Here is a 25855-nt window from a genome sequence, read left to right as displayed (position 1 = left end):
ATAATGCAGAAAAATCCACACGACATGTACAACTCCCCTCCTCATCTCCCAAACATCCTGCCCAAGCAATGTAGCATTTCTTTATTCTAACAGAGCAGACATGGGTCAACCTGAACACAGAAATGCGGCTTATATTGAGCCCAACCACGGCTACATTAACGTCCTTAAAAACAAACCACATCCTCCTGAAGCTAGCAGCCACGGAAATCGGTTGGTTAACATTCAGAGTACATAGTAATGCTGAGTGTAGATGTGGGCGTGTAGAGGCTTTTTTCTTTTTTTTCTCTTATTTTAAGGGTTTGGAGCCAGGACGAAGGTTGAGAGAGAGAAGAGCAGAGGGGATAAAGGAAAACGGGGTAAGATGGGGGGGGAAAAAAAGAAAAGAAAGGATGACAGAGGGAGGGATGCTCAGGTGCTGTTGTTGATGGATCCAGGCGCTGAGCTGGGCTGAGCAGTACTGTCTGACACACTGCCCTCTGCAGGACGAGAGAGGAAATACATGGGTCAAAATTTAAAAAAGAACAAGTTCAGTCATGTTTTTTTTACATTTCATTCATCATTGTTTGAATCACTGTATTATCTGTGCAGCATCTTACAACAATACATTAAACACACAAAATATTGGCTTAAGTTTAAACAGGTTAGCATCAACCAGGTAAAGATATTATAGAGGATTATTCAAATTATCTATTTTTTTTAAATTATTATTATTATTGTTTATTATATAAAAAACAACCACCACCAACAACAGGGTCTCTGCAGGTTTAAATAAGTCAAATTTAAGATGTTTTTAAGACCATAATGAATACAATTTAAGACTCATTTCAAATCTATACTGGCAAAAAAGTACAAAGACATGAAGGAAAATTGGAGCCACACATTGTTTAACTTGCAATACGGCTTCACTGTGGGCTTTCATTAAGTTTTCTACGCTGCTATGCTAAGCTGTAACACACCGCGGCGCGCGCACAGCACACTAGCTAGTGGTGCTCGATAAATTGTCACCGGGCAGCACAGGTGGCCTACATGTTATCGCATCCTCAAAAGTTTATGCATGTTTTAAATAAAAGTAACGTTAATAGATTTTTGAGACCCTTCAAAATTGTATTTAAGACTTTTTGTGAGATATTAGGAGAATTTAAGACATTTTAAGGCCTTAAATTCAAATTATTGGATTTAAGACTTTTTAAGACCCTGCGGATACCCTGAACAATAAAAAAACAATATCAGCTGTTCTCAGTATTTTGCATCAAAAACAGTATCCTTCCATATGGCCCAACATACCATGTGAGGCAGGTGATGTCTGTGCACGAGCGTGAGGAGGAATGAGTGTGGAGTTTAACTGGGGTTGGATAGACAGCTCTGCAAGTGCATAAACAAACAAACAAATACATTTAATTACATGTAAAAAGGCTAGAAGCAAAACGGCACGAAAACACCAATCGGGAGGATCTTACAGGTTAAACACAGGTAAGACAAACACAAAGGAAGGCAGAACTGACCAACAGGACTGAAATTGAAGAGGAGCGGCAGTTCTCGTCCGCTGGGCAGGCGAGTGTTGGGCTGGCGCAGCTCATCGAAGAAGGCGTGTGCACATGCCTCCAGAGGAGAGAGTCTGGTCACCGGCGTGTATTCCAGCAGTCGAGAGCAGAGGGCAATGGCCTCTGGTGGGGTACGAGGCTTAAACACCTGTAAACAGAAAGACAATTAAGAATACACACCAAGTCTATATCATCTCATCTCCGTTTCATACGATCTGGGTCTGTTCTGGCATACAGTACATATTAAAAGTATTCCATTGAGCCTGTGTGTGATTTACTGTAATCCAGCATTAATGTTCTCCAGAACATACCTTTGTCCAAGGGTGCGCTTTAATCTGTGGGAATTTGAACTCTGTGTAGTTGGGGTTCATCTCCCGAATCTGCTCTCGTGTCGGTGTCCCCAGAACCTAACACAAGAGGGGGAAAAGTCAATATTTAGTCATGCCGATCATTATAAACTCTATATCTTATATGCAAAACAGGAGGTGGGAATGTCACTGTGGATTAGAACTACATGAGAACTAAACCTTGTATGTGTAAGCATTCTTTCTGGAATTCTTACCCCGGATTTCCACTTGGTGCGTTACAGCCGCGGCAAGTCAGCGGTGCGGTCGTGGTTGCAAATCGCTTCCATTCTAATAATCAATGAGAGCATTTCCACCAGACGCGCTGCAGAACGTCTCAGCAGCGTCCCAGAAGCGGCTTGCGATAGGTAGCGGTTCTATTTTTGCCGTTGCCGCTGCTGAACCGCGTAAAATTTCTCATAATAAACTAAGTAAAAGTAAAACAGTTCCGCCCCCCCTTTCAAAATAAAAGACAATAAGCAGGTCATATAGCCTCTCACAACTTCACATCAACATTACGTCGTGACCGGTGCTGCCAGGTCAACGGTCAATTAATCAGAGCGTCTCGGAGAGTCATGATGTACGACGAGAGACTGATTGTTGAAGTAGAGAAACATAAAATAATTTAGGACAACAGATCAACAGTTCTTCCACGTCGGAGAATGAAAGAAGCTGTTGTTGTTGTTTCCTTTATACACACAGTCTATCGCTGGATCTCGCGAACTCTCGTCCGTTCGAGATTATCACGCGATCTTCCGTGAATTACGCGCCCGGTGGGGATCGACGCCGGGCAGAGGTCGAAGCAGAACCGCGCCGTTGACGTGCCGCGGCTGTAACGCGTCCAGTGGAAATCCGGGGGTTAAAGATACTGTAGAAACACTGATAAATTTTTTACACTGTGGTTGATTCTAAAGTCAATGCTTTTTAAATTTTTATCATGTCCTGGAAGAAAACAATGACTGAATCACGTTGTGCACTGTCACAGACTGTTAATGATAATTGTCTCATCAATGCGACACTGTCCGTATTGATACAGGGAATTGTGTTGTACTGGCTCTGCTTTGTAAAATGACAATAAACTAAAAATTAAATGCAGCACAGCATCTAAAGCTGTGTGGAAACTAGTTTCACGAACAGACAACACTATGGCTTGTACCATTTAGTGGATTATACAATCAGTTGGCCTTTCTCCACCATCCTTACTGTACTGTACCTTGATGATCTCTACTAGCTGGTCCACACCACTGTCTCCGGGGAAGATGGGCTGACCCAGCAGCAGCTCGGCCAGCACACAGCCCGCTGACCAGATGTCAATGTTGGACGTGTAGTCGGTGGCACCAAAGATGAGCTCTGGGGCGCGATAGTACCGTGAGCAGATATAGGACACGTTCGGCTCCCCGCGAACAAGCTGCTTTGCACTGCAAGTTTCGTAGATGGGACATGAAGACAGCAGTGTGTCAAACAACATGAACCTTTTATTTGTCAGTTTGTTTCTTTTACAAATACAGCAGATACACGAGTGACCAAGACAGAGAGACGGGGAGGTAAAGAACACGTCAAGAATGAGAAACAGACGGCTTTCACAAACAAACACAGATACTCAAACAGAGACAGAATAAGGAAAGACACGCATGTCCAGAGGCAGCGTCAGTTACTGACCTGCCAAAGTCACAGAGTTTGAGGATGGCTGTCTCTGGGTCCACCAGGAGGTTCTGAGGCTTAATGTCTCTGTGACACACGCCCTGGGAATGGATATAAGCCAGACTGCGGAACAGCTGGTACATGTATACCTGAGGGGACACAGAGAAGGTTGGCATTATGCCCAACAGTGTTTAACAACAGAAATCATACATGTTTTCCAGAGGATGTGCTCTCTGTTGTCATGAGTAGAGGTGGGCAGGTTTATTTTAAATTTCAAAAACCGTTGTAATGCAATAATAAATTCAATGAAACTGAATGGTCATTTCACAGTCATGCCAGCCACAGTATTACATGATGTTGGAAAGCCGGTAGAACCAATCGAGCGCTTTGCAGCTGAATACAGCAAAACACTAACGTCTTAATGACATACATTATTACAATTATAGCACCTGGGCAGACGGATGGATAAACTAATTAGTAGTGACTGCATTTGCGACATCACTAAGTGAACATGACTGTCAGAACATTCCCACTATAGGTTGTAGAGACATGTCCTGACAGCCTGCAATCACTCACAAAACAATCTCATTTACATTACTGCCTTCAGCCAGTAACAGGAAATACTGGAAAAGTTTAAAGCTCACATAGAGTGGTCCTGTTGCACATATATGTTAGTTATGGAGGTCGACTTACATATATTAACTTGTTTTTATGGTAAAAAAACCTCCTTGTTGCTGTAAACGAGCCAATAGAAATCCTCTTTTCTGACGGTGTTTTTCTGCTGTGAAATTTCATAGTGAACTTTCACCCCCAGAAGACAGAGTCTTGTGATTGGCCAGTACTATCCAGCACATCCGTTCTCAGAAGCGCAGCGCCCCCCTCTGGAACGGTGGATGCACTGCTCCTCATTATCAAAACATTGTTTTAACAGTGTTTAAAAATAGCTTCTTCACGACTATCCGCCGCAGTCCCTTTAAAGACCTTTGACCCGGAGTCAGACCCAGAGTCAGAAGACACTGTTGCTCGTGAAACACCTCCACAACGGACGTTATTCTTCTTCTGCGGTTCAATGTACGCAACCGGATGTGCCCGGACTAGTGCCCGGAGCAGGACGATCTGCTGTTCAGGAGAACCGCTGTTTACGTAACTATTACGGGATTTTCAGTGATCTCGTTGAGCCCCGAGATTACAATAAAACACAGTGTTCTCAGCAATGGCTGAACTGTTTGTTTTGGAACCGTCAGGGCTTCATAAACAAGGTAATGACGCAGATACACACCAAAAAAACTAATACTAATAGGAACTTCCGGTCTAGTTCCGCTTTAAGGTTATAAATTAAATCCCAGGATTTCAAAAAACAAAAAAACCATGGACTATGGCCTTTTAAAAGAAACTGTATTCAATGTTTTTAAAGCCTGTCAAGCAACTGTACTGTATATATCCACATGGTCCTCAGAGACCTTGACTGACCTGAGCTAAACTTGAGACCAGCCGAAGGAAGAGATTTCCGAAGCTGGGTGAAAGAAGAAATATTTAGTTGTTTTACAAAAATATACCCGACTCCAGGAAGGCTGGGGACCGCAGATGTAATATACAGGTGATATAAGTTGTTTTCCACAAACAGGGGAACAAGTGTTTGTCTGTATTGATCTCCATCACTTCTATATGGGCGCAACTTGGGTTTTGCAGGTTCACTGTGTAGATGTGTGTTGAAAGAACCATCTGTATACATACAGTAGAATGCTATATGTAAGAATGTGGCCAAAAACAGTTACTACATTCAAATTCAAAATACCGAGGTCTTTTAGGTTTCGTTTTCTGACGTAACTGGCAACCCGTGGTTGCTCTTGAGCTGAGACTCTACTGACTGCAATGATTGGTAGACGTCGGTAGGTGGAGCCACATGCCAAAGCGTGATTTCAAAACATAAACATGATTTGCAGTCTTCAAAATATTTTTTTTAATGCAAATATTTTGTCTGTACTGTTGTTGTTGGTGAGTTCAGTTTGTTATATGAACATTATTCCTGAGTCTCTGTGACATATTAGGAGGATTTTGTGGCCAGTTGATTTAGATTTATTACATAATGCACCTTTAACATCCTTGTACAACCTCTATTTGACATTTTTCTACATGCTCTAGTCACACTTTCATTGCGCCTGTGGAATGCAGACTGTAAGCATCTTCATATCAAATCCCTGTCATCCTCCCCACTATTATCATTATTACCCACAGGAAGCAGTGACGGCAGGATGACCACATATTACAGAATGATTAAAGACAAATTTACTGCGAGATGAGTTGATGGTTAAAAAGGGGGGTAGAGAGAAAGAGACGAGTGAGGAGAAGGGAGACAAAGAGAGAGAGAGATGTGAAAAAAAAAACCTGAGACCCAGAGGGTAGAAAGACCTGAGTAATGCTGTGATGGAAGTGTGTGGCTGGAGGAAGGAAGGATGATAAAAGTGAGCGTAAGAGGGAGGGATCAGTCCACATCTCAAAGCCACGGGGGAGCAGCAGCAGGCTGAGGAAGGTAAATGGGCCATGAGACAACTATAATGTCCTTTCTGCTCGTACAAACACGGTAAACAAACAAAGTCCCTGAACGCAGCCCTTTAAACAGGGAACCAAGTTTATTTCAAACACATTATTTCTTCTGGGACCATCTTTCCATTTGTGTCGTCATAACCCTCAAACCGCAAGTTTGTCTGTGAAATTCAAAAAGGAAAAATACCTCCACCAGGTATCAGAAGAAATCTGATGAGTGAAGGGAAAAGCCTGAAATGAATGATTTAAATCTAACATTTTAATACGGGACACCGGGAGAGAGATAATGACCACACACAGAGGTGAGTGAATGAGGTGAATGAGGCCCATTAGTCAAGGTAAAAATATCTGCTATTCATTAGGACAGAGTTACTATTGCTTTGTGTCTAATCTTTTATATTAATGAATTATGTACTTACAAGGTAGTGCACTCTTAAACTCAAGAACAACAAGAACACTTTGCCTGTGTGTTTCCTATGAAGAGGACATGAAAGCAATGCTGCCTGGATGTCGAGAATTTCCCAGAAAACAAACACATTTAGCAATTCAAGTTACAGCTCAATTGCATTTCAGTTGCATTAATCCCTTATCATTGCCAAAGTTGCATTCCCAGCTTTCACATCACCCTACAATATCGTAAACATGAGAAGAAAACAACTGCTTCAGCGATAACTGCACTTTTCACTTATGATTCATACAGAACTAAGCGTGAAATGCCCTAAGAACTTAAAATACCACTTTGTTGCCTTCGGTAGCGTGGTGAAAGCAGGGAGTGGAAAACAACCAGTTGTGTCTGTGTGTGTGTGTGTGTGTGTGCAGCTGCTTCCAGACACTCACTGAAGTCTGCACATTTCTGCAGAGATTCTCCAATCAGCTCTCTGTTTCACCAGATAATGTCCAGTTGAGCTCATGTGAGAACGTAGCAGGAGAAAATCTGGATAATCCATGGTGAGTGGATGGGTGGTGTCTCCTGCATGCTTAAGCCAGGCACCACGCCCTCACCTGGATCCTCCACAGTATGAACAAATCGCACTCAGACAATCTCCCTCTGCGTTCTCCATGTGTGAATGACAATGATCCTGACCCAATTCTGCAGACATTATACGGAGTTCGTGTTTGAAAGCGGCTTATGTTTTTTTGAGTCCACCCACCTTAACATAGATGATGGGGATGGTAGTCTTGGCCTTGTTAAAGTGCCGAGCCACCCTGTACACGGTCTCGGGGACAAAGTCCAGCACCAGATTCAAATACACTTCATCTTTCTGGAAAGGAGTAAGAAAAGAAAGGAGGATTGTGCAATTAGAAGTGGAGAGTTACTTCTTAACACAAAACTAAATCCAGTGTTATGAGCACAATGTTCACATTTAAACAGGTCTTAAAATGATATACTAGATTGGATATGGGATAAGCACATAAAGAAGAATTAATGACTATAATTGTATGGGGTAATTAGCTATAAAACTGAAGGACAAGGGTAGTTAAATACTTAGCTCAGCTGTTACACTTATTAGCTACAAAATGACAGACAGTTAAAAATTGCAGTTAGGCTTATTGGCACTGCACTCATACATATTTATAAAGAATAAAATGCCTCTATGAATGACAACACAATTGATTAGCCTGCTATTGTAATTTTTGTAAAATGAAGTGTAACCACTCCTATATGCAGGAAGGACATTCAAGCTCACTGACACAACTAGAGCACTTTATCAACCATAAAATATTTCATCAAAAACAAGGTCAAATTGATTTGTAGCCTGAGCAAAGTTGAGGCAGAATGATTGAACTACTACTAGGCACTAAAGGCACCGTGCCATCCCTGCTATGTTGGATTTGGCATAATATGAGGTACTTAAAGATGCATTCAAGGACACAAATATTTTGAATGTATTTCACATATTCATTATTAGCACATGCATCTCTTTTCTTTCAACATTTGGTGATGTAGAGTTATCTCCACTGCCGTTACATTTAGGGCAAAAGCAAACCACAATTGTGCGAGATATTCAGTTTAGGAGTGTGAATACATGCCACAGTACTAGTTCAGGACATGTCTATGATTCATCCTGGAAGCGTGCATCATTCAAAAGACTGGGTGTGGAGTTAGTCTTTCTTCTGGGGAAACCTGATTCCTACAGAATAAGAGTCAGTGCATACACACCTTCTCGCCACTGGAGTAGAAGAAGTAACGTAGCCTCACAATATTGCAGTGGTCCAATTTCCTCATAATTTGCAGCTCCCTATTCTGCAATGAAGAAAGGGAAAAGCAAAAGGAAAGAAAAATACATGTAAAGTGAATTGTGTAAAAACATACACAACAGACGTCAATACATGACAGTTACTGGCGTTTTTAGAATTACACATTTTGTGTCATCGTAATTATCTGACTGGGTAAACCTGTCTAAACATACCTTAAACCTCTTGTCTTGGAGAACTTTCTTAATTGCCACCATCTCCTGGCTGTCAATGAGACGGGCCTGGTACACAACCCCGAAGGAGCCATTTCCTATAACCTTTATGTCTGTGTAGGAGACTTCCTGCGGGCGATCTGGACCCTGGCCTGGTGTGGCTACCACTGTCGTCACTTTGCCGCTGTCCCCTGCAAAATGAAAGCACAAAGATATTCTTGTTAGAAATGGGGCTGGACAATGCATCGATAAAGGCATGGCAGAAGTGCATTAGGGTGTGTCCAACTCATTTTGCTAGTTACAAGGCACGTCATCTTAGCACAAAGTGAGGCGCCAGGTGCAAAGGGGTTCCTCCCTGTGTCACACGCAACGTCAAAAACGCCATAAAACCATATCTAACTTTAATAAACACAGACATGCTGCATACCCACAGAAAGGTCAGAAACTCAGCTGAAAGCTCATATAAACAATTCTTGGGTGTTGACACCGATGGATCAAACAGCAAGAGCAGAAAACACCGTTACTACTACTGGCACCGGACCATCGGCGCGATTACTGTATGTAAACCAAAAAAATGGTTGGACGGTTGGACAGAGAATCCACAGATTCCAACGGTACCATTTTTTCTTATCACTCCATGACCAAGATTCACGGATCCTAGCCACAAAATAAGAGCAAAACAACAACCGCCTTTCAAGAAATACAACCAGAAATGTTGTCTTACCTTTGCTGTTTATCTAAACAAGTTATTTCCACTGGAACACAACCACTTCTAATGAAGAACTACACTTCCCAGCATGCTTTAGGGACAAATCCCAGCCTGGTTGACCATTACAGAGCGACATTAGATCGTTTTGACTGGAGAAGGGTGACTGTCTGCACAAATGCGTCATACGTATCTCAGCTTCTTCCATGTCTGCTTTCCAACAATATATATCACATTCGCTACATATATTGTGTTTGTAATGTAGATATTCTATTTACAGTTTCTATTTATATTATGGTTGTGTTATAGGTAGACTTAGAGCTGGGGAAAAAAAAAAATTCTTAGACTCGTCATAATTATCTCTAAAACAAGACATTTGAGAACATCATTTGGTTTTTGGAAACACTGACCAACATTTTCTGGACCAAACGATTAATATTATTACCATAAATTAAACAAGAAAATAATAGATAGAATAGATCATTAGTTGCAGCAGTAATCTGAACTTGTGTCACTGTCTGGTTAATCTCCGACGTTGGAAAATCGCGCAAAGTCAGATGCTCAAGACCTCACAGTCAAGTAAAGCCCAATTTATACTCCTGCGTAAAGTGCTCTGCGTAGCTACGCAGAGTCCTCTGCGTCGACGCAGAACCTGTCGAAGAGCCTCTGCGTCGTCTCCGGGTGCACGAAATATTTTTTAAGTGTCCGTCACTCCGTCAAGGGACTACGGAGACGGCAAGAGCTGCGATTGGTCCTCAGGACAGGCCGAGCGAAGCTGCTCTGTGCCGGCTCACAGTGCGCTCCGGACGTCCTGACAGAGGCGGAGCTGATCCCCGCCGATAACGCCGCTGCCGAACTATAAATACGTCACATCTTAACACACACAGCACATGTTTAGACCCTAAATGGCCAATTTCTCGCCTCAAATTATCTTAAAACTGCGTTCCGTCACACAGAAAAGTGAGAAACGGCCACTGTTTTAACAACAACAGTCTTTCGCTCTCTTTCTTTCTCGGACGCCATTGCTCACTGTAGCCAGAAGCACAACAACCTTGCGCAGCGACCCCTTCTGATCGGGCGGGAAATTGCAGCGAGTGTCCGTCACCACGACGCAGAAGTATAAATGCTCGAGGCGTCTCCGTGGTGACGCAGACGGATAACGCATACGCAGTCGGAGAAGTATAATGTGGCCTTTAGGGTCAAGTATCGACTCAGCGTTTTTCACACGTGCAAGTTGGGTCAAGAACGACCTGCCAAATTTAGCACTGGAAGCAGTGACAATGGGAGGCAGAGACGGGAGAAAAGCAGAAAAGGGAATGTGGCTAAAAGGCTTGTCAGAGCCTGTGATTAAATTGTGTGGACAGTAGCACACCCAGTAAAGCTACCATTTCCTGTGTTTGTTCACTTCACCTGTCTCAACAGGACCCTCACGGCTACTAGTTGGTCTCCCACAACTCAAACAAGTGAAACAATTAAGCATTTAGCTCCCTCAATAAAACTGATGAAGATCTGAGACAGCGATCCGACTTCGTCGTCTGCTTTTTCTGTGTAATTGAAAACTACACTTTTCTAATATTATAATAATTTTCCACCAAAAATATTAACAAGGTAAAACACAAGCCACCAGCAAATCCACAAGATTGGTCTATGATCTTTACCCTCAGGTCAGCAGGAAATACTTATCCTTTATCAGTCACTGTGCATTTCCTTTAAATTCCTGTATACCAGCTCCACAATACACAGCTTCTCCTTTTAGCATCACTTTCACACACTTAAAAAAACAACAAAAAACAAACAAAATAAAAATAAGTTAAGACAGAGGGGAGCACATTAAACATGAAGCAGCTGTGGCAGATAGTCCATTAAATAATGAATGCTCAAATGAGCACTCTGCCCAGCTGTCATTGAAAAGCTTTGGTTTCTGGTTTATAATCAGTCTCATATTAGGTTCATGATCATTTGCCAATTTTTTAAATACATTTTCTTTAACAAAATGTTGAACGCTGGATTATTATTAACAATAAAGAATAAAAATGCACCGATCTTTTTCTCTGTTAAATCATATTTAAAAAATACACGGAGGGCAAATGAGTTACGTGGAATTCACGTAAGCAATCACATAATTGCCAAAGAGAACGAGGCTCTTACTTGAATAAGCTGCTCTGTTCGTCCTGTCTTAAGTTGAAGGCTGAATGGAACACACAGGTATTACCTGGCTGACCTGGGGGAATCACAGTGTGTTTGAAGTCTAGAGGTTAATGGGATTTACATCCAGAGAAGACTTTTTTTAAACTTCAGTTTCAACGCTGCGAAACTGAAGTGGTGAATCCTGCAAAGTAGTAGCGCGTCTGTAGTGTCTGATCTAGGCTCGAGTCTGCCCAAATCACGGCTAGCAGCACTGTATTCATGCAAAGGTGCAGCTCAGAAGCTGGTTTATTTTACCATATGTTTGTTACCCTTTACCATAGACTTCTATATCTGTGAATAATGTCAGTTCTTTGGTTGATGTACACACTCTTCTGCTATGAAAAGTTTATTTCGCCGCATGTGAGATCTGGGGAAATAATAAAGCAACAAAATCTAACAGATTCTGTTGGTTAGGAGCTAAGAAACTAATGGTTAATCATTAACATCCTTATTATCCTTATTAATTATGTAATACCTTGACGTGGCCAAGCAGGGTGATGATCAGAAATTAACACTTAAAGGTCCTGTGCTACTCCTGCTGTCTGTATTCGTGTAAAGAAACAAAGAACACTCAAAATAATAAAGTGAAACTGATTTTTTTGTGTGTTCAGGGGTTAAAGGTTGGATGGAGGTGATGGTAATTGAAAAGAAACACAACATGTTTAAATGCAATTATAAGCTAACTCAACATGGGCAGAGGAACCAAAGCAAAACCAGCAACTTGCTCACAATTCTTAGATTCAAACTGAATTATTGTATTGTATTGATTACAGTATAAGGCTACATTCAAAATAGCAGGAAAAAATATATGTAATAATTTCAGGTTTCCCTTTGCTTTCAGTCACTCTGAGCTAATCCGTCAACTCCTGCCCACAGTGATCACATACTGTTCTACAGTACTAGTATTGTACTTAATTGTTTTCACTGACATACTTTTGTTTATGGTGTCAGACACCTGAATAAGAAGAAACTAGTGATTCAATCATGGCTTTTCATGTTAATCAATTGAAAACAGTAAACTCTTTAACAGTGCTGCGCTAAAACCATTGATCAAATGGTGATCACTGCAACACACTGAATACTTGTTAAACAACAGTGAATGGAGGCTAACGGATGTGTGACTGGCATTATGAGTAAGTAAGACAGTATGTGTATTATTTCTGGAAGAATTGCGTTTTCCTCATATGCGTTAAAAGTGAGCGTTGTGTTTTTGGCTGTTAAAAGAGCAGGTTAATTTGGACATGGAGGCAGATGGTAAAGATAGACGCATAATTAATTTACCTTTAGGCAGATAACACCAACAGATTCAAAATGCTGTGACAGGAACAGCTGCTATTAACATTAAATGAAACCTGGATTTGTCTCACCCCATTGGTTCAACAGGCTCAAAAATAACTATACTGGAAAAGGGAGGAAACCTAAAATGTACAGTATTGTGCAAAAGCTTCAGGGCAACACCAGCTTTGGTGGTTTTTCTGTCTTTGAAATTCCGTGATCATGTGAATTTGGAATGAAGTGATGCGACTTAAAGCTGCTCTTATATATTAGCGAGCTGTCAATGAGTCTGACTCATGCTCGAGTATGTAATGCTCAATTATGTCTTGAATAAACCTGGCACAATAGAAGTTTTTACAGCAGATATTTCTTTTAAATTAAATAGTAAACACAGGATTTACCAATAACATTAATTAAGGTTCCAATCCAGTATTAACAGAGCTGTGTTATTGTTCAAGTGTAAGAGTAGATCACGCTAAATACTTGACACCTGTAGAGGATGTTTTTTTCAGAAAAACGCTTTTAAAAAAGACAAAAAACAACAACAAAAACTGCATACATGTATTCTGGATGTGTTCCAGTAAAGTGAAATAGAAATAATTAACCTCCATTGTTGTTAAGAGACATCTATTAATAAAGTATTACTTGTTTACTAAATGAATCATTCTGATAATAATTGCTTCTCTATGACAGTATATTCAATATCTTTTGCTGGCATCCAAAAAACTTCTGAATAAGTTCTCATTCTGACATTTGTGGAACAGCAATCACACAATGTTCTGCAGTTTTTAGACAAGATCACTACACGACTATTAAGGAACTTAATTGACCAATGCAGTTAATTAATAGCAGAGACTGGGTCGAGAGGGAAGTAAGGGGATCTTTTTGGGAGTCGCCAAATAAATCTACAGACCTTTACAACACTTTAACTTAAGATTTATATCTGCAGTACACATCTCAGGAGTGGTTGGTTAACTTATTTGAAATGATATTAGGTGATACGGAAATAGCAGTAGAAACATCATAAATGTTATATTACACACAAATATCGCTTTTATAGTGTGCACTGGGTGAAATGGCTTGTCAACATCAGATTACCGGATTATGAATATCCCTATTCTCCACCATACTTCAGAAAATAACTTAAAACAACATAGTAAAAAGGCTAATTGTTGCAGTCTCCTGCAGAACATTTCTTTATGGTGGGTCTTTAAGGAGTTGTTTAACTAAAAAGAGAAAAAGGGCTTGTATAACAAATCACTGACACAGTTGATGCGTCTGTCCTAGCACGACTGAGTTCTTCTTGGTTTGGTATCAGTCATGCCGTTTTCCATTACTATAGTACCTCCTCAACGCGGGTGGGGCCGTCATAGCATGGCTGAGTGAAATTGTCGTGACGTAGTTTTACAGGCAACACAACAACACATGCTAGTGGAAAGCATAGCAGTTGTTTTTCGATGTACTGAATCATTAGAATCTGTTAATTAAAAAGATTTGTTCACTGAATCGCACCGTACTGCATGACCGGAGTGCAGACTCCACCTGACACAGTCGCTGAAATGAAACGCAGCAGAAGGGATTGTGATGCGGCTCACAGTTGCCGGCTTTTGACAGTGCAGTCACTAAATACACCAGACTCCCCCTGTTGAATATTGATCATTTAAAAGTTTTCTTGCTAAATGTTAGAGATTAACGCATTTTGGGGGGATTTTAAGTCTTTTTTAACTGATCTACATCTATGTTGCACTCATGACTCTTCCAGTGACGACATGTTCTGCTAATCAGTGGCCGAGAGTCGAATCAGCTAAATTCACTTGGAACCTTGCCACAGCAGGTACCAAAAAGTACCAGGTACCACGTGGTCAGTTCACCTTTGACACAAGAACAATGCTTTCACTGGGTGCAGCAGATTCAGAAGAAAAGGGCAGTAACATTCAGAAACAGGGCAAGTGAAAAATCCATTTTGCATTTTGAAGCAGTAAATGTGAATTAACCAAATTACTTGGTATAGATCTGCTGACGGACCACAAGTACTTCAGCAAAGATGTAAAGCAAAGCAGCTGGCTTCAGCTTTGATCTCTTACCATTTTTTAATCAGTAATTTCACCTGTGATGAATAGCTGTTACCCATTAGTATATTATTAGCCAGTCCCAAACAACTTAAATTTTTCTTTTTTGTTAAGGGAATGGACATTTCTTGCCGTCTCAAGTCTGTCCCTCTGCACACCTCTGTTCGCCCTTACAGGTAACTGCTACTGCTGCATAACTACACACAGCTACATAACCCCTCAGCATTCAGCAAGTTCCTGTCACAACACCAACTAAGTTTACTGTTAGCAAAGCAGGATTCCTAGTATAGATGACAAACAGAGGACTTTGTGTGCCTGTACGATTTAGGGCTGTCCTAGATAGAAGATGATTTCAGTCATGGTGATTTCTTTTGATTGAGGCTCCTTAATGACAAGCCACGTCGTGCAGTGAGAGGGGTTGTGAACAAAGATAATCTGTATGAATTCCATGACAGTGCCGTTAATTCATGTGTGCTACTACAACCCACTGCTACATTATATATCCAATACTAAATAGTGCAGTAGGTAGCCTGATTTAATAGGTGTCACTGCATGCATCAAGCACACCCACATTTAATAGAGCCATGTCAATCAGTGTGATATTGAATCATTATATGAGATTGTTGTAATAGAGAAGTCAATAGGATGCAAAAGATATCAGCTTCTACTATAATTAACTAACACCTAGTTTGACATGATCTCAAATGGGCTAGAGTTGTTTTTTTGCATTGGACCTGCGGTTTGACGTAACTTTTTCAGCATGTGTAGGTACTGAGACAAGTAGTTAAACATTAAAGATAAGGTCAACACTGATTTTTAACCAGCTGGAACTTAGTAATATGGGAAATTGTCACTGCAAGTGTATGTCTAACTTTTCAGGCAGTCGACTTAGAAAAAACAACTACGTGTACGATCACAATTGGTCGGAGAGGAGTCTTAAAACTTAAAAATATCGTTTTAGCTCACTCTTTACACACACTAGCAAGCTAGTTAGCTCCCACATCTGATACTAAAGACGGTTACATTAGAGCGCCGGCTAACAGTAACTCTTTCATATCCTTGGGTTACATTGTAATAATAATGGAAAGGTCATGTCGGAAAAACGACATAACATTATTAACCGTGGGTTAGCCTCTTGGTTAACCCCACTAAAGACAATGTTAGCTATGCGATAAATGTCCCCGATCTCAGGGGCCCCTTAATGAAAAACACAGCTAACGTTAGCAGGACAGCTAACTTAAGTTAGCTAACCAGCTAATGTTAGCTCCGCGACAATGACCGACATTAAAAACGCCCAGACACATTTCCTTCAAAAAGAACGCGCAACCCGAGCTGATGCAATAACGTGTAAGTGTAGCTTATCATAGAAATATACGACAATACTCACTGGGCAGTTTCAAATTCCCAAAGCTCGTCGAGCTGCTTCCAGTGGCTTGTGCAGCCCCAGCTTTTCCTGTCGAGCTTCCACCGGCCACTGCTGATCCGGCGCCGGCTGCAGCAGATCCGGGAGCTCCGGGAGGCTCAGCGAATGAGCTGGTCCTGGCCCGCCCGCTGCCGCTCATATTTGTGTAAACTAAAGCCGAGGCAAGGTTGAGCTTTATTAGCCGACAGACCGGCACAGACTTCACTTATCTATGTATGTTTTTATTATTCGATATAAATAAAAACTACACTTACGGCGTTCTGTATAGGCTGCCCGTCTCCCCCTTTCTTCCTCTGTAGAACGATGATGGTGGGGGGACTGGGTAGGTGACGTACGACGACGTAGGCGCGCAAGGGTTGATGGGAAACGGAGTTGTTGACAGTCATTTCAGCAGTAAAAAACCCATGGAAGTTAGGTGTCCTGTAACACATTGAAAGTTGAAATTATTATTTTAAAAACGTTGTTGATTCAACTTTTTGATCATTTTGAAAAAATGTAGTTTTTGGGACTTATTAGTACTACAATCTGCAGTCACCAAAATGAGCACAAAAATGTATAAAATAAAATAACCAAATAAAAACAAGATAATAATAATAATAATAAAGCATATCATATATGTATATGTAGAATAACACTTACATACTGCCTAGGTAATGGGGTAAGTAGTGCTTTGTAAAATTAACATATCATACTTTAACCTATTATTACCACAATAAGATATACAGACAGGAAAACATACTACTACTACTTCTACTACTACTACTACTACTAATACTAAGAAGAAGACAATTGGAAATATGCATTATATGAAAACACTACAATTCCCATCAGCAAATGACGAGTTATGATTGACAGTCAGGCTGTCCAATCACAGAATCCAAAAATGTGAAGCTACCGCATTGGGCGGGGCTTTGTGGGACAAGAATGGAGGCTCTCGGCGGGGAAACGCATTTTACATGCCTTGAAATGTAATTTCCCATGGACACCGTTTACCTTTTTCATATCTGTGCCACCCGCGGCGACGAGGGAATAAAAAAACAAGCCACACACTGGAGCGAGGCGACCACACGCGGACTCGTCCAACGAGAGCAAATGAGAGGTAAGGGAGAAAGAAGGGCCCGCCGTCGCAGCCGGAGAGCTACGGTTAAAAGTGTGTAGCGCCGCCTGACGGACCGCCCGACGAACCGGGCTGCCGCTGTCAGGAAACCGCGGTGTCGAGAAAACAGGTCTGCAATATTGGAGGGAGCGCCGCCAAGAGCTCTCCATATGCCATCGCACCGTGAACAAAGATAGAAAAAGCACATGTTCCGAGTCAAACGATACAACCGTTTTCTTTGAGCCGTGGTCACGTCGTTAGCAGTGGAGGGGCCTTCGTTTAGCTAGCGCCTGTGCAATGTTTGTCCCCAAGATTGTTCCAGAATGTTTGAACACTACTGCGGCGTTTACCATAAAATACCATTTTAAAAAACCCCAAACATGTGAGATAAACATACATTATTAATACTTTAATGAAAAACTTGTGTACTACTTGGGTCCTTACACTGTTACATGTTCATGTTTTTGTTGACAGGTATGCTCTCACACTGGCCCTCTGTATGAAGGAAGTACTCTTCATTCATATGACTCCACAGTGAAGCTTCACCACAAACACTCCGCAGCCCCACCACTGATCACAACCACCACCTCCATGAAATACCTACAGTGTGTATAATAAAGAAAAGCATACAAACAGTGCCAGCATGGAGGAGCAACAGGAGGAGGCGGACGGTGCCTATGTGGAGCACCAGTACATGTGCAGCGAGTGCCACCAACTCTTCAACACCCTCGAGGAGGTCTTGATCCACCAGCAGATCCACACTGGCCAAGAGGGCGAAGGAGAAATGGAGGTGGCCATCCACGGTGTCCCGGCTGTGGAGCAGACCCAACACTACCAGTGTCTGGAGTGTGGCACGCTCATCATAAACCCTGAGGAGCTGCTGCAGCATCAGGAGATGCACATGAGGGAGGCTGGGATGCAGGTGGAGCAACAAGGTGACATTTATTTGGTTGTTTTGAGCGAGCATTGCAAACTGGGAGAGCATTATTCTTCATGTACTGTGGTCAGGCTGTATGTGAAGATGTTCTCTGGAACTATCCATCTATCCATCATCTACCGCTTTCTCCTCGCGGGGGGGCGGTGCTGCGCCTATCTCAGCTGACAGGGCAATAGGCGGGGGAACACCCTGGATAGCGCGCTAGTCCAAACATTTAATAACATAATAACAATGCAGGCATAACTCATAACATGACTCATGCGATCTTTCCACAGAGTACACACTGTTAAAGTTCCAGTTTACTGTCAGATACTGAATATACTATCCATATAAGTGTATTCAGAATCAGAATACTTTTATTATCCCTAAAGTGCTCATCTACGTTTAGGGTTTTGCTATAGGGAGGCATTTGTGCCATTGTGTTTGTACAGAAGCACATGTAAACAAACCAGTCAGAGCATATGTTTTGCTTTTAAAAGTGAACACTTAATACACTCTAAAAGAAAAATGAACAGCATTCCTTCTTGGGAAAGAGAGGAGTCAGTGAAGGAGTTGTTCAGCTGTTGCAATCTGCTTTCTCAACATTTAAAGTCACTCATTCTTATACAGTGTATTTTGCCAGTTGCACGGCTCCAAGGGCTGAACTTTTTTCTTAAGTCAAGCTTTGGTGGTGTACTGCATGAAATACCATTTGAAATGACTACTCAAGAAGTTAAACATGTGAATTAGCCTGCGTAACATATGCATCCTAAAGTGCAGCCTTTGCTAATTGCGTTGTTTCAAATTGTGATTTTCCTGCATTTCAAGTTAAAGACGCAACACTAACAGTGTGTGTGTGTATATGACTGTTTACCAGAGATCCTGGAGACGGGAGAAGTCCGGTCAGAGGCTCATCTGTCAGGACCGGTCCAGTACCAGTGTCTTGACTGTCTGGCTTTGTTCAACTCACCTGAGACGTGGTTGGAGCACCGGCGGACCCACAACAGGAGCAGCACACACAGTAACACAGAGCCCACAGTAAGCAAACAACCATGTTGACAAATGCTTCCGTCAGAGCTTTGTATGGATAGTGGAAACGATGCACTGTTTCTGAACTGTTTCATTATTTTGTAGCATTGCATTAAAGAATGGCCTGTAATTAGACTCTACAACACTATTTTTCTTATTTGCTGGAATCCTTTTCAAGTCATGATTTAAAAAAAAAAAAAAAAATCACACATCTGGTGCGTATAACATTTACTATACTGTGATCAGCATGACCAGTAATTTCAGGTTATATTTAATTTATTGCTGGCTATCCAGAAGAGGATTTCAACAGGCAACACAAATGTGTTTCAGAAAGAAATGAAGGATTCAAGCTTCCAGTAATGCTAACTTGGTAACCTATTTTCTCCATTGTTACAGGAGTATGTGCTACAGCCCGATGGCACCGTCACTCCACTCAGCAGCGTGCCAAACTATCTGTTGAGTGAGCAGCAGGCTGGGGAGATACTGGCACAGGTACAGGCACAGGTGGAATCTGAACAACCGAGGCATAGATTTTTGAAGGTTTCGATTTGATTTGAGGTTTACATTCTTCTGTGTACATTGTTATGCGTATTTTCCAGGTACTTGCCCAGCAACAGCAGCAACTACTACAACAACAACAACAACAGCAGCAGCAGCAGCAGCAGAAACAGCAAAAACGACAACAGAAACAACAACAGAGACGTCAGTCCGCCTCTAAAGCTGCCACTCCCTCCCGCTCTGCCTTGCTGCCTCCTGTGACGGCAACTCCCGGTTCTGCAACCATGCACCTGCAGATCCTCACAGCTCAAGTCCTGGCCGACAACTCCACTGCCCCCAATCAGCACCGCTCCAAGTTGCCCCCTCGGTCGCCTGCCGTCGGCAAAGGTGCCCCAGAAAAGCTTGACGTTCTGGAGAATGGCGTCCAGAGACTCGAGTTAAGGTTGGCCCCCGCTGACCGGGAGCTGCAGCAACCGACAGAGGTGGTGGTCATCCACCCTTACGAGTGCTCAGAGTGCTCACTTCTCTTCCAGACGCCCGAGGATTTCCTCCAGCACCAGGGCGAGCACTTTCTGTGCCAGGACAAGGAGAGCGGAGAGTCCGGGGTCATGAGTGGCTTCGAGGAAGGGCGAGCGAGGGAGGAGGCGGCGACCGAGAAAGTGGAGGACACAAAAGTTCGAGTAGCGGAAAAGAAAGAAACGGTGTGGGCCAGGCCTCAACAATGTGGCCTCTGCAACCGCACCTTCAATTCAGTCAACCGACTGGCTGCTCACAAACGTGTGCACGAGCAGGGCACGTATGAATGCCCCGAATGTGGCAAAATATTCAAGAAAGTAACGTCGCTGCAGACGCACCTGCGCACACACTCTGGTGTGGCCAGGTACTTGTGTGTAGACTGTGGCAACGGCTACACCACTGAGATGACTCTGATCATGCACAGGTAAGAGGATCGGAGGCAGCACAGCATCCTTTCTGGGCACGGCCCTTTGACTCGTCTTATATTTGTTGTATCTTTTCCTTTTCGACTTCTTGCAGGAAGTCCCACACTGCAGACCCCCTTCACAAGTGTCAGTTCTGCAATAAAACCTTCACCAACATGACCAAGTACCTCTACCACCGTCGCACTCACCTCAACCGTGACACATTCGGAGAACACGCTGCTGCCTCTATGGTAGTACAATAAGAAAACACAACATTATAACATCCACACTCCAATGATAGTGAGACATTTGTATGTAACGTACGTTTGTTGTATTATCTAGGACTCGGCTCCAAGGAGAGCATCTCTTTCTGCCCTTACCATCCTGCAGCGAGCAAGAGAAAAGAGGGACTACAGCGACATGATGGCACCTCTCACAGAGGAAGAGATGGAAAAACTGGGAGACGATCCAATACAATCCCGAGTGCCTCAGGATCGAGGAAAAGGAGGCGAGGCAGAGACGCAGGGGGAGGAGGACGATAAGGAGGTGTCTGTGATACTCGAGGATGAAACCGATGACCCCGAGCAGGTGGAGGAAGCCACCAACTCTGCTTTAGCTGCAGACTCGGTTCCAGTGAATGACACCGATGCAGGAGCCACGTCGACCTCCACAGTCTCAACAGAGGCTGCATCATCACAGAAGGAGCCATTTTCATGTCGTGCGTGCAATGAGACCTTTGCCTCCGAGGTGCTGTTAGTTCAACATCAACGCAAGTCCCACGTCCCCGAGCGCAGCTGTGAGATCTGTGGCAAGTCCTTTAAGAAGCAGATGCACATGCGCAACCACATACGAACACACACCGGCGAGAGGCCCTTTCAGTGTTCTGACTGCGGCAAAACGTTCTCGTCTCTAGCCAATTTATTGAGACACAACCTCATCCACTCCGGTGTTCGCCCGTACCGCTGCGACGTCTGCCACCGCACCTTCTCTCAGTCCTCCAACCTCCGTCAGCACAGCTTGCTGCACTCAAACGCCGTGACTCTGTGCTGCCCCGACTGCCCCGCCACTTTCCGCTGGTCCACCAAGTTAGCAGCGCATCGCTACACGCAGCACCCGGGGTCTCCAGCCCCCTTCACCTGTCCTCACTGTACTGCTGGCTTCCTGAGCAGGAGGCAACGAGACAACCATTGTCTGGAGGAGCACCTGAACCTGGTGCAGGCTGCTGCAGGGACAGAAGTGGGCACCAAAGAAAGCAACAACCAAGCTCAGCTGGGCAGAGACCTGACCTCGGAGCCCTCCACCTCCACCACACGAGAGACGGAGTCAGGAGACTCAACCAGTCTCTTGCGGGGGGGCCTGGATTGTAACATTTGTGGGAAGAAGCTCAACTCTCTTGCCAATCTGCGACTTCACAGACTGAGCCACTTTGCCTTAGGCAAGGGGAAGAGACCTAAAGCCCACAAGTGCCCCGTCTGTGGAAAACAGTTTGTGTCTTCTTCTGGAGTTGCCCTTCACCTGCGAGTCCACACTGGCGAACGCCCGTTTCCCTGCCAGGTGTGTGGCAAGCGCTTTCGCCAAAACACGCACCTGCGAGAGCACCTGCGCACACACTCGGGGGAGCGGCCGTTTCGCTGCGAAGTGTGTGGCAAGGGTTTCATCCAGAGCATGCACCTCGCCGAACACCGCCGAACTCACACGGGCGAACGGCCGCACGTTTGTCCACTGTGTGGCAAAGCCTTCAAGACCTTCTCCAACCTGAGGAACCACAAGAAGACCCACGTCAGGCAGCAGAAGCTGGATAAGGAGGCCGCTGCTCAAGTTGCCATGGAGACCAGCTCTGCTGCGACGGTGGTGGATGCATCAGCCGTGGAATTAGCCAGCAGGCAGCCGCAGATCATCCAGATCCAAGCCTCAGATCTTCAGCAGGTCAGAATTGATTTGTCACCAAAATAAGGAAAATGTCATTTTGATAAACAAGTCATATCTTGTGCATAATTAAACTAACGCATATTGTGAGCAAGAGGTTGATATTTAATCAGCATCTGTAAGTTGGTTACCTGTTCATCCTGAGTTTGGTTTCCTCCTCTTCTGCTTAGGGCACTCCTACCATCATGTGTAATGAGTTTGGGGAGACCATCGCCATCATTGAGACATGCGAGGGTGGAGAGCTACCTCTGGAGCAGGCCTTGGAGATCTATCACACAGCTTTAGAGAACGGCCTGGCCATGGAAACGGTCGCTGTGGATGGACTGCAGCTCCACTGAGGACGAGCACCAGTCAGAAACACTTGAATTAATCCTTAAAGCTATTTGGTGAACCGACGTGTCCGGTACTTAATCGTACAGACGTAAACCAAGACCAATGTTATACTGTGAGGTTGAGAATTCAATACTCGGGATTCAATTTTGAGTAGTAATTTACTGGAAGAATGATGAAATGATAAAATGCAATGATTGAGGAGTTTGGCAAACACACCAAAGCATATTTACCTCCCTCGAGCTGATGGAGGGATCAGTGTTGTTCATTATGAAAAAGGACCATAGGTTGTGCCTCCTGACATTTGTATTATTGTATTTTATGATTTTTCTTTTGTCCAAAAGTTGGATCATTTGTCAGAAGTAATGTATTCAGTTGTAAATAAGTGAAATCAATAAATGTTTTTTCCAGATCAACATTTGCACTCGTCCAATCGGGAAAAACCTGAACCTCCTCCACTTTCACCGTCTATTTAAGGAAAACTCATGTTTTCACATTTCCAGCAATAGAATCACTTTAATTGAACACCTATTTTATTTGCATACTGAAAGATACACATACAAACCTTAAATTATTTTTTATAAATCCCCCCCACTGCCTGCATACTGGAACAGCAAAACAAGGAGTATAACACAAAAACATGAATTGCCATATTTATTGATGTTTTTTTCATTTCATGTGTTTTTACCTTCGGTAATGGGCATCTTAAAAGTCAACGTATGTTCCGTATCAATAATATAATGAGTCTACAGACTCTACAGTAATTATTTACAGCACAACCAAGTCTTGCACAAAGACACAACCAGTATTTATTTATTTTTTATCCTACCAGCTCTCTTGATTAGTTACCCTCCTTGCAGTTTTCTCTCCTCCCGTCCAAAAAGGAGGTCTGGAGAGAGCAATAAAGTGACAAAGGGAGGAAGGAGGGAAGGGAAGAGGTCGAGGAAGGAGATGTACAAGTGTTGAGGCTATAGAGTCAAATATAGCGAGGGACAGAGAGGCGTACGATGCTTCTAAAAATGTACGACTTATTACTGCTGAAAGAATATAACGGTTCACGTCTTCCTCTTTAAAATGAACCGTAAAAACAAACGCACCACAGGTCCTTGCTAATGTGAGAGGACAGTCGAGGGAAGACTACAATGGAGGAACTGAGCAGGTGTGTGGAGAAAGCGTCTTTCACCTGCCTGCGCGGTTATTTCAAGAAAACCGATACAGGAAATCAACAACTGGCAGAACTGAAGAAAACATCCGTCAGGAGTGAGATAAAAAATCAAAAACCAGGATTCACTGCAATGATAAGAAGAGTGATAACAATAACCATAAGAATAATACAACAACAAACTGAATATGACCATGTTAAATACAAATCAAAAATGTTTTTTTTAAAGTTAATAAAACTGCTTGGCAATAGAGGATTTAAGGCTGTAACAGCCCGACTTACAAGTAAGAGCCAGGATGTGCCCGTCGACTCTGACCCACCTCCTTCCTTTTATGGGTTAGCGAATGAGAGGCACAGGAATGTTTTCTTTTCTACCTACTGGCATGTGCTGGGGTCAGTTGTGAGAAAAGGGGGAGGGGGGGGGGGGGACTTGGCCAGACAGGTAACTGCAGGAATGATGGCAATGCCAAAAAGTTCAGTAACATTTCAGTCTGTGTTTCCAGTCACCCCCTGGGCTGGTCAACCTCCCCTGAAAAGGTCCACAAGTGAGCAGTAAAACGGAGAATAAAGATCTTCACAGGTCCACAGCAACAGAGTGCTCTCGTCAAATTAATCGGTTCGTCCTGCTGTCGAGGGCCCAGCCCTCCCAATGTCAGCAGAGACAAGACACGAGCTTTTCGTTAAAGTCTACATATACAGGCCGAGCAGATGCTCCTCTAAACCCTTTAAAAACAAATCTTAAAACATTTTAAAACAGACTTTTTCACCCTCTCAGAATCGGTCAAGCAAGATTTCTGTCCAAAACGAGAACCTTTTCTTCTTCGAGGAGGATGAGTGCAGCTGTACACAATGGTCCTTCTTTCGCTGGCATCAATGGGAGCCTCCTCCACGTATGTTAATACAGAGTGCTAATTCAAGTGTGGGATTTAAGGGAGTTTCTAGGGATGTGTGCACGTGTCGCGGTATGCCGTGCTTTTTGTGCCACCGTTTTTCACTTCCTTTTTTTTTTTTTTTTTGGTATGAGAGTCGCACTTTAAAAAGAAATGTTCCAAGTCCCAACGTCGTTGCATCCAAATGTCTCTCAATCAAAAGTCTTGGCTGCCAAGGACAGAAAGAAATGAGCGTGTGACCAGTGGAGAGCAAAGAAAGTGGATTTAAAAGGAAGCGTCGAAGCGTGCGAGGATGGAAATGTGCGACGGCAAACAGTCGCCGATTGGTCACTCTGAACGTTTCACCGTCCCTCATCTGCAAGAGTCCTGAGAGTCACGAGGATCCTCCGGGCTCACTTCTGCGCCCTGCTCTACGTCCTCATCCTGCAGGTCTCCACCTCCTCTGCCCGATCCGTCCCCTGACTGGGAGCCAGACGGTCCGGCGAGGGAGCCGGCCGAGTCAGAGTTGCCTAAACCAGAGGCATCAGAAGGAGTAGCCGTCTGCATGATCTTCTGTCGGACCTCCCTGATCTTCAGCTGAAGACACACCTTAGTGGGAAAAATGTCCGAGTACCTCGTCTGGAAGGCTGCGGTGGCCTGAGCTGAAAACAATATTAAGAAAATAAATGAATACATGAATGGAAGTCTATGGGGAAATGAGCTTATGAACTTTTTTTTTTTTTTTTTAATGGTAGTTAACAGTTTTCTAAGGAGTTCATGTCTCATTTACTAGTTTCAGTTCTTAAATGGAACATGTTGTCAATTTTGATGTTCCCATTTAAATCAAATCGCGACTCTTCAGACTTAGGCCCCATTTACACGAGGACGCTTTGCGGGTTAAAAACTACAAAATATCTCATCAGAAGTGTCTTTCCTTTAGACCAGGGGTGTCAAACTCAAACGACCGAGGA

General features: G+C 43.2%; 3 protein-coding genes across 3 annotated transcripts in view; 1 reads left to right on the top strand and 2 right to left on the bottom strand.

Annotated features, from left to right (window-relative positions):
- Positions 1-278: 278 nt before the first annotated feature.
- Positions 279-16288, bottom strand: gsk3ab (glycogen synthase kinase 3 alpha b). Its single transcript, XM_083894310.1, has 10 exons — positions 16103-16288; positions 8482-8669; positions 8232-8315; positions 7222-7332; positions 3545-3675; positions 3099-3303; positions 1853-1948; positions 1503-1689; positions 1285-1362; positions 279-476 (listed from the first exon to the last, which is right to left on the bottom strand). Exons 1-10 carry the CDS (start codon positions 16275-16277, stop codon positions 409-411), a joined length of 1323 nt encoding a protein of 440 aa, XP_083750436.1. The 5' UTR covers positions 16278-16288; the 3' UTR covers positions 279-408.
- An 843-nt stretch (positions 16289-17131) lies between these two features.
- znf526 (zinc finger protein 526) lies at positions 17132-23058 on the top strand. Its single transcript, XM_083892156.1, has 8 exons — positions 17132-17237; positions 17709-18169; positions 19028-19188; positions 19576-19671; positions 19779-20617; positions 20713-20848; positions 20940-22529; positions 22694-23058. The coding sequence occupies exons 2-8, from the start codon at positions 17878-17880 to the stop codon at positions 22859-22861; spliced, it is 3282 nt and encodes a 1093-aa protein (XP_083748282.1). The 5' UTR covers positions 17132-17237; positions 17709-17877; the 3' UTR covers positions 22862-23058.
- Positions 23059-23448: 390 nt separating this feature from the next.
- cicb (capicua transcriptional repressor b) overlaps positions 23449-25855 on the bottom strand; it is a gene marked incomplete at its 5' end in the record, with an annotated part of 39524 nt that continues 37117 nt past the window's right edge. Inside the window, one exon of the mRNA XM_083902141.1 lies at positions 23449-25546. Within this exon, the coding sequence (XP_083758267.1) occupies positions 25257-25546 (290 nt within the window). The 3' untranslated portion in view covers positions 23449-25256. The remainder of the gene's footprint in view (positions 25547-25855) is intronic.

Source organism: Microchirus variegatus (genome assembly GCF_963457635.1).
Source record: "Microchirus variegatus genome assembly, chromosome: 1".
Lineage (NCBI taxonomy): Eukaryota > Metazoa > Chordata > Actinopteri > Pleuronectiformes > Soleidae > Microchirus > Microchirus variegatus.
This window is presented reverse-complemented; position numbering and strand designations above follow the sequence as displayed.

What these genes read in the sequence shown, in the direction of transcription:
- gsk3ab (XM_083894310.1), bottom strand. Translation starts at nt 16,277, where the DNA reads ATGAGCGGCAGCGGGCGGGCCAGGACCAGCTCATTCGCTGAGCCTCCC. An exon ending in TCTACTCCAGTGGCGAGAAG is followed by an intron (nt 7,333 to 8,231) that starts GTGTGTATGCAC and finishes ACTCCTTTCCAG; the next exon opens with AAAGATGAAGTGTATTTGAA. An exon ending in AGCTAGTAGAGATCATCAAG is followed by an intron (nt 1,949 to 3,098) that starts GTACAGTACAGT and finishes CTCTTGTGTTAG; the next exon opens with GTTCTGGGGACACCGACACG.
- znf526 (XM_083892156.1), top strand. Translation starts at nt 17,878, where the DNA reads ATGGAGGAGCAACAGGAGGAGGCGGACGGTGCCTATGTGGAGCACCAG. An exon ending in ACAGTAACACAGAGCCCACA is followed by an intron (nt 19,189 to 19,575) that starts GTAAGCAAACAA and finishes CCATTGTTACAG; the next exon opens with GAGTATGTGCTACAGCCCGA. An exon ending in CAGATCTTCAGCAGGTCAGA is followed by an intron (nt 22,530 to 22,693) that starts ATTGATTTGTCA and finishes TCTTCTGCTTAG; the next exon opens with GGCACTCCTACCATCATGTG.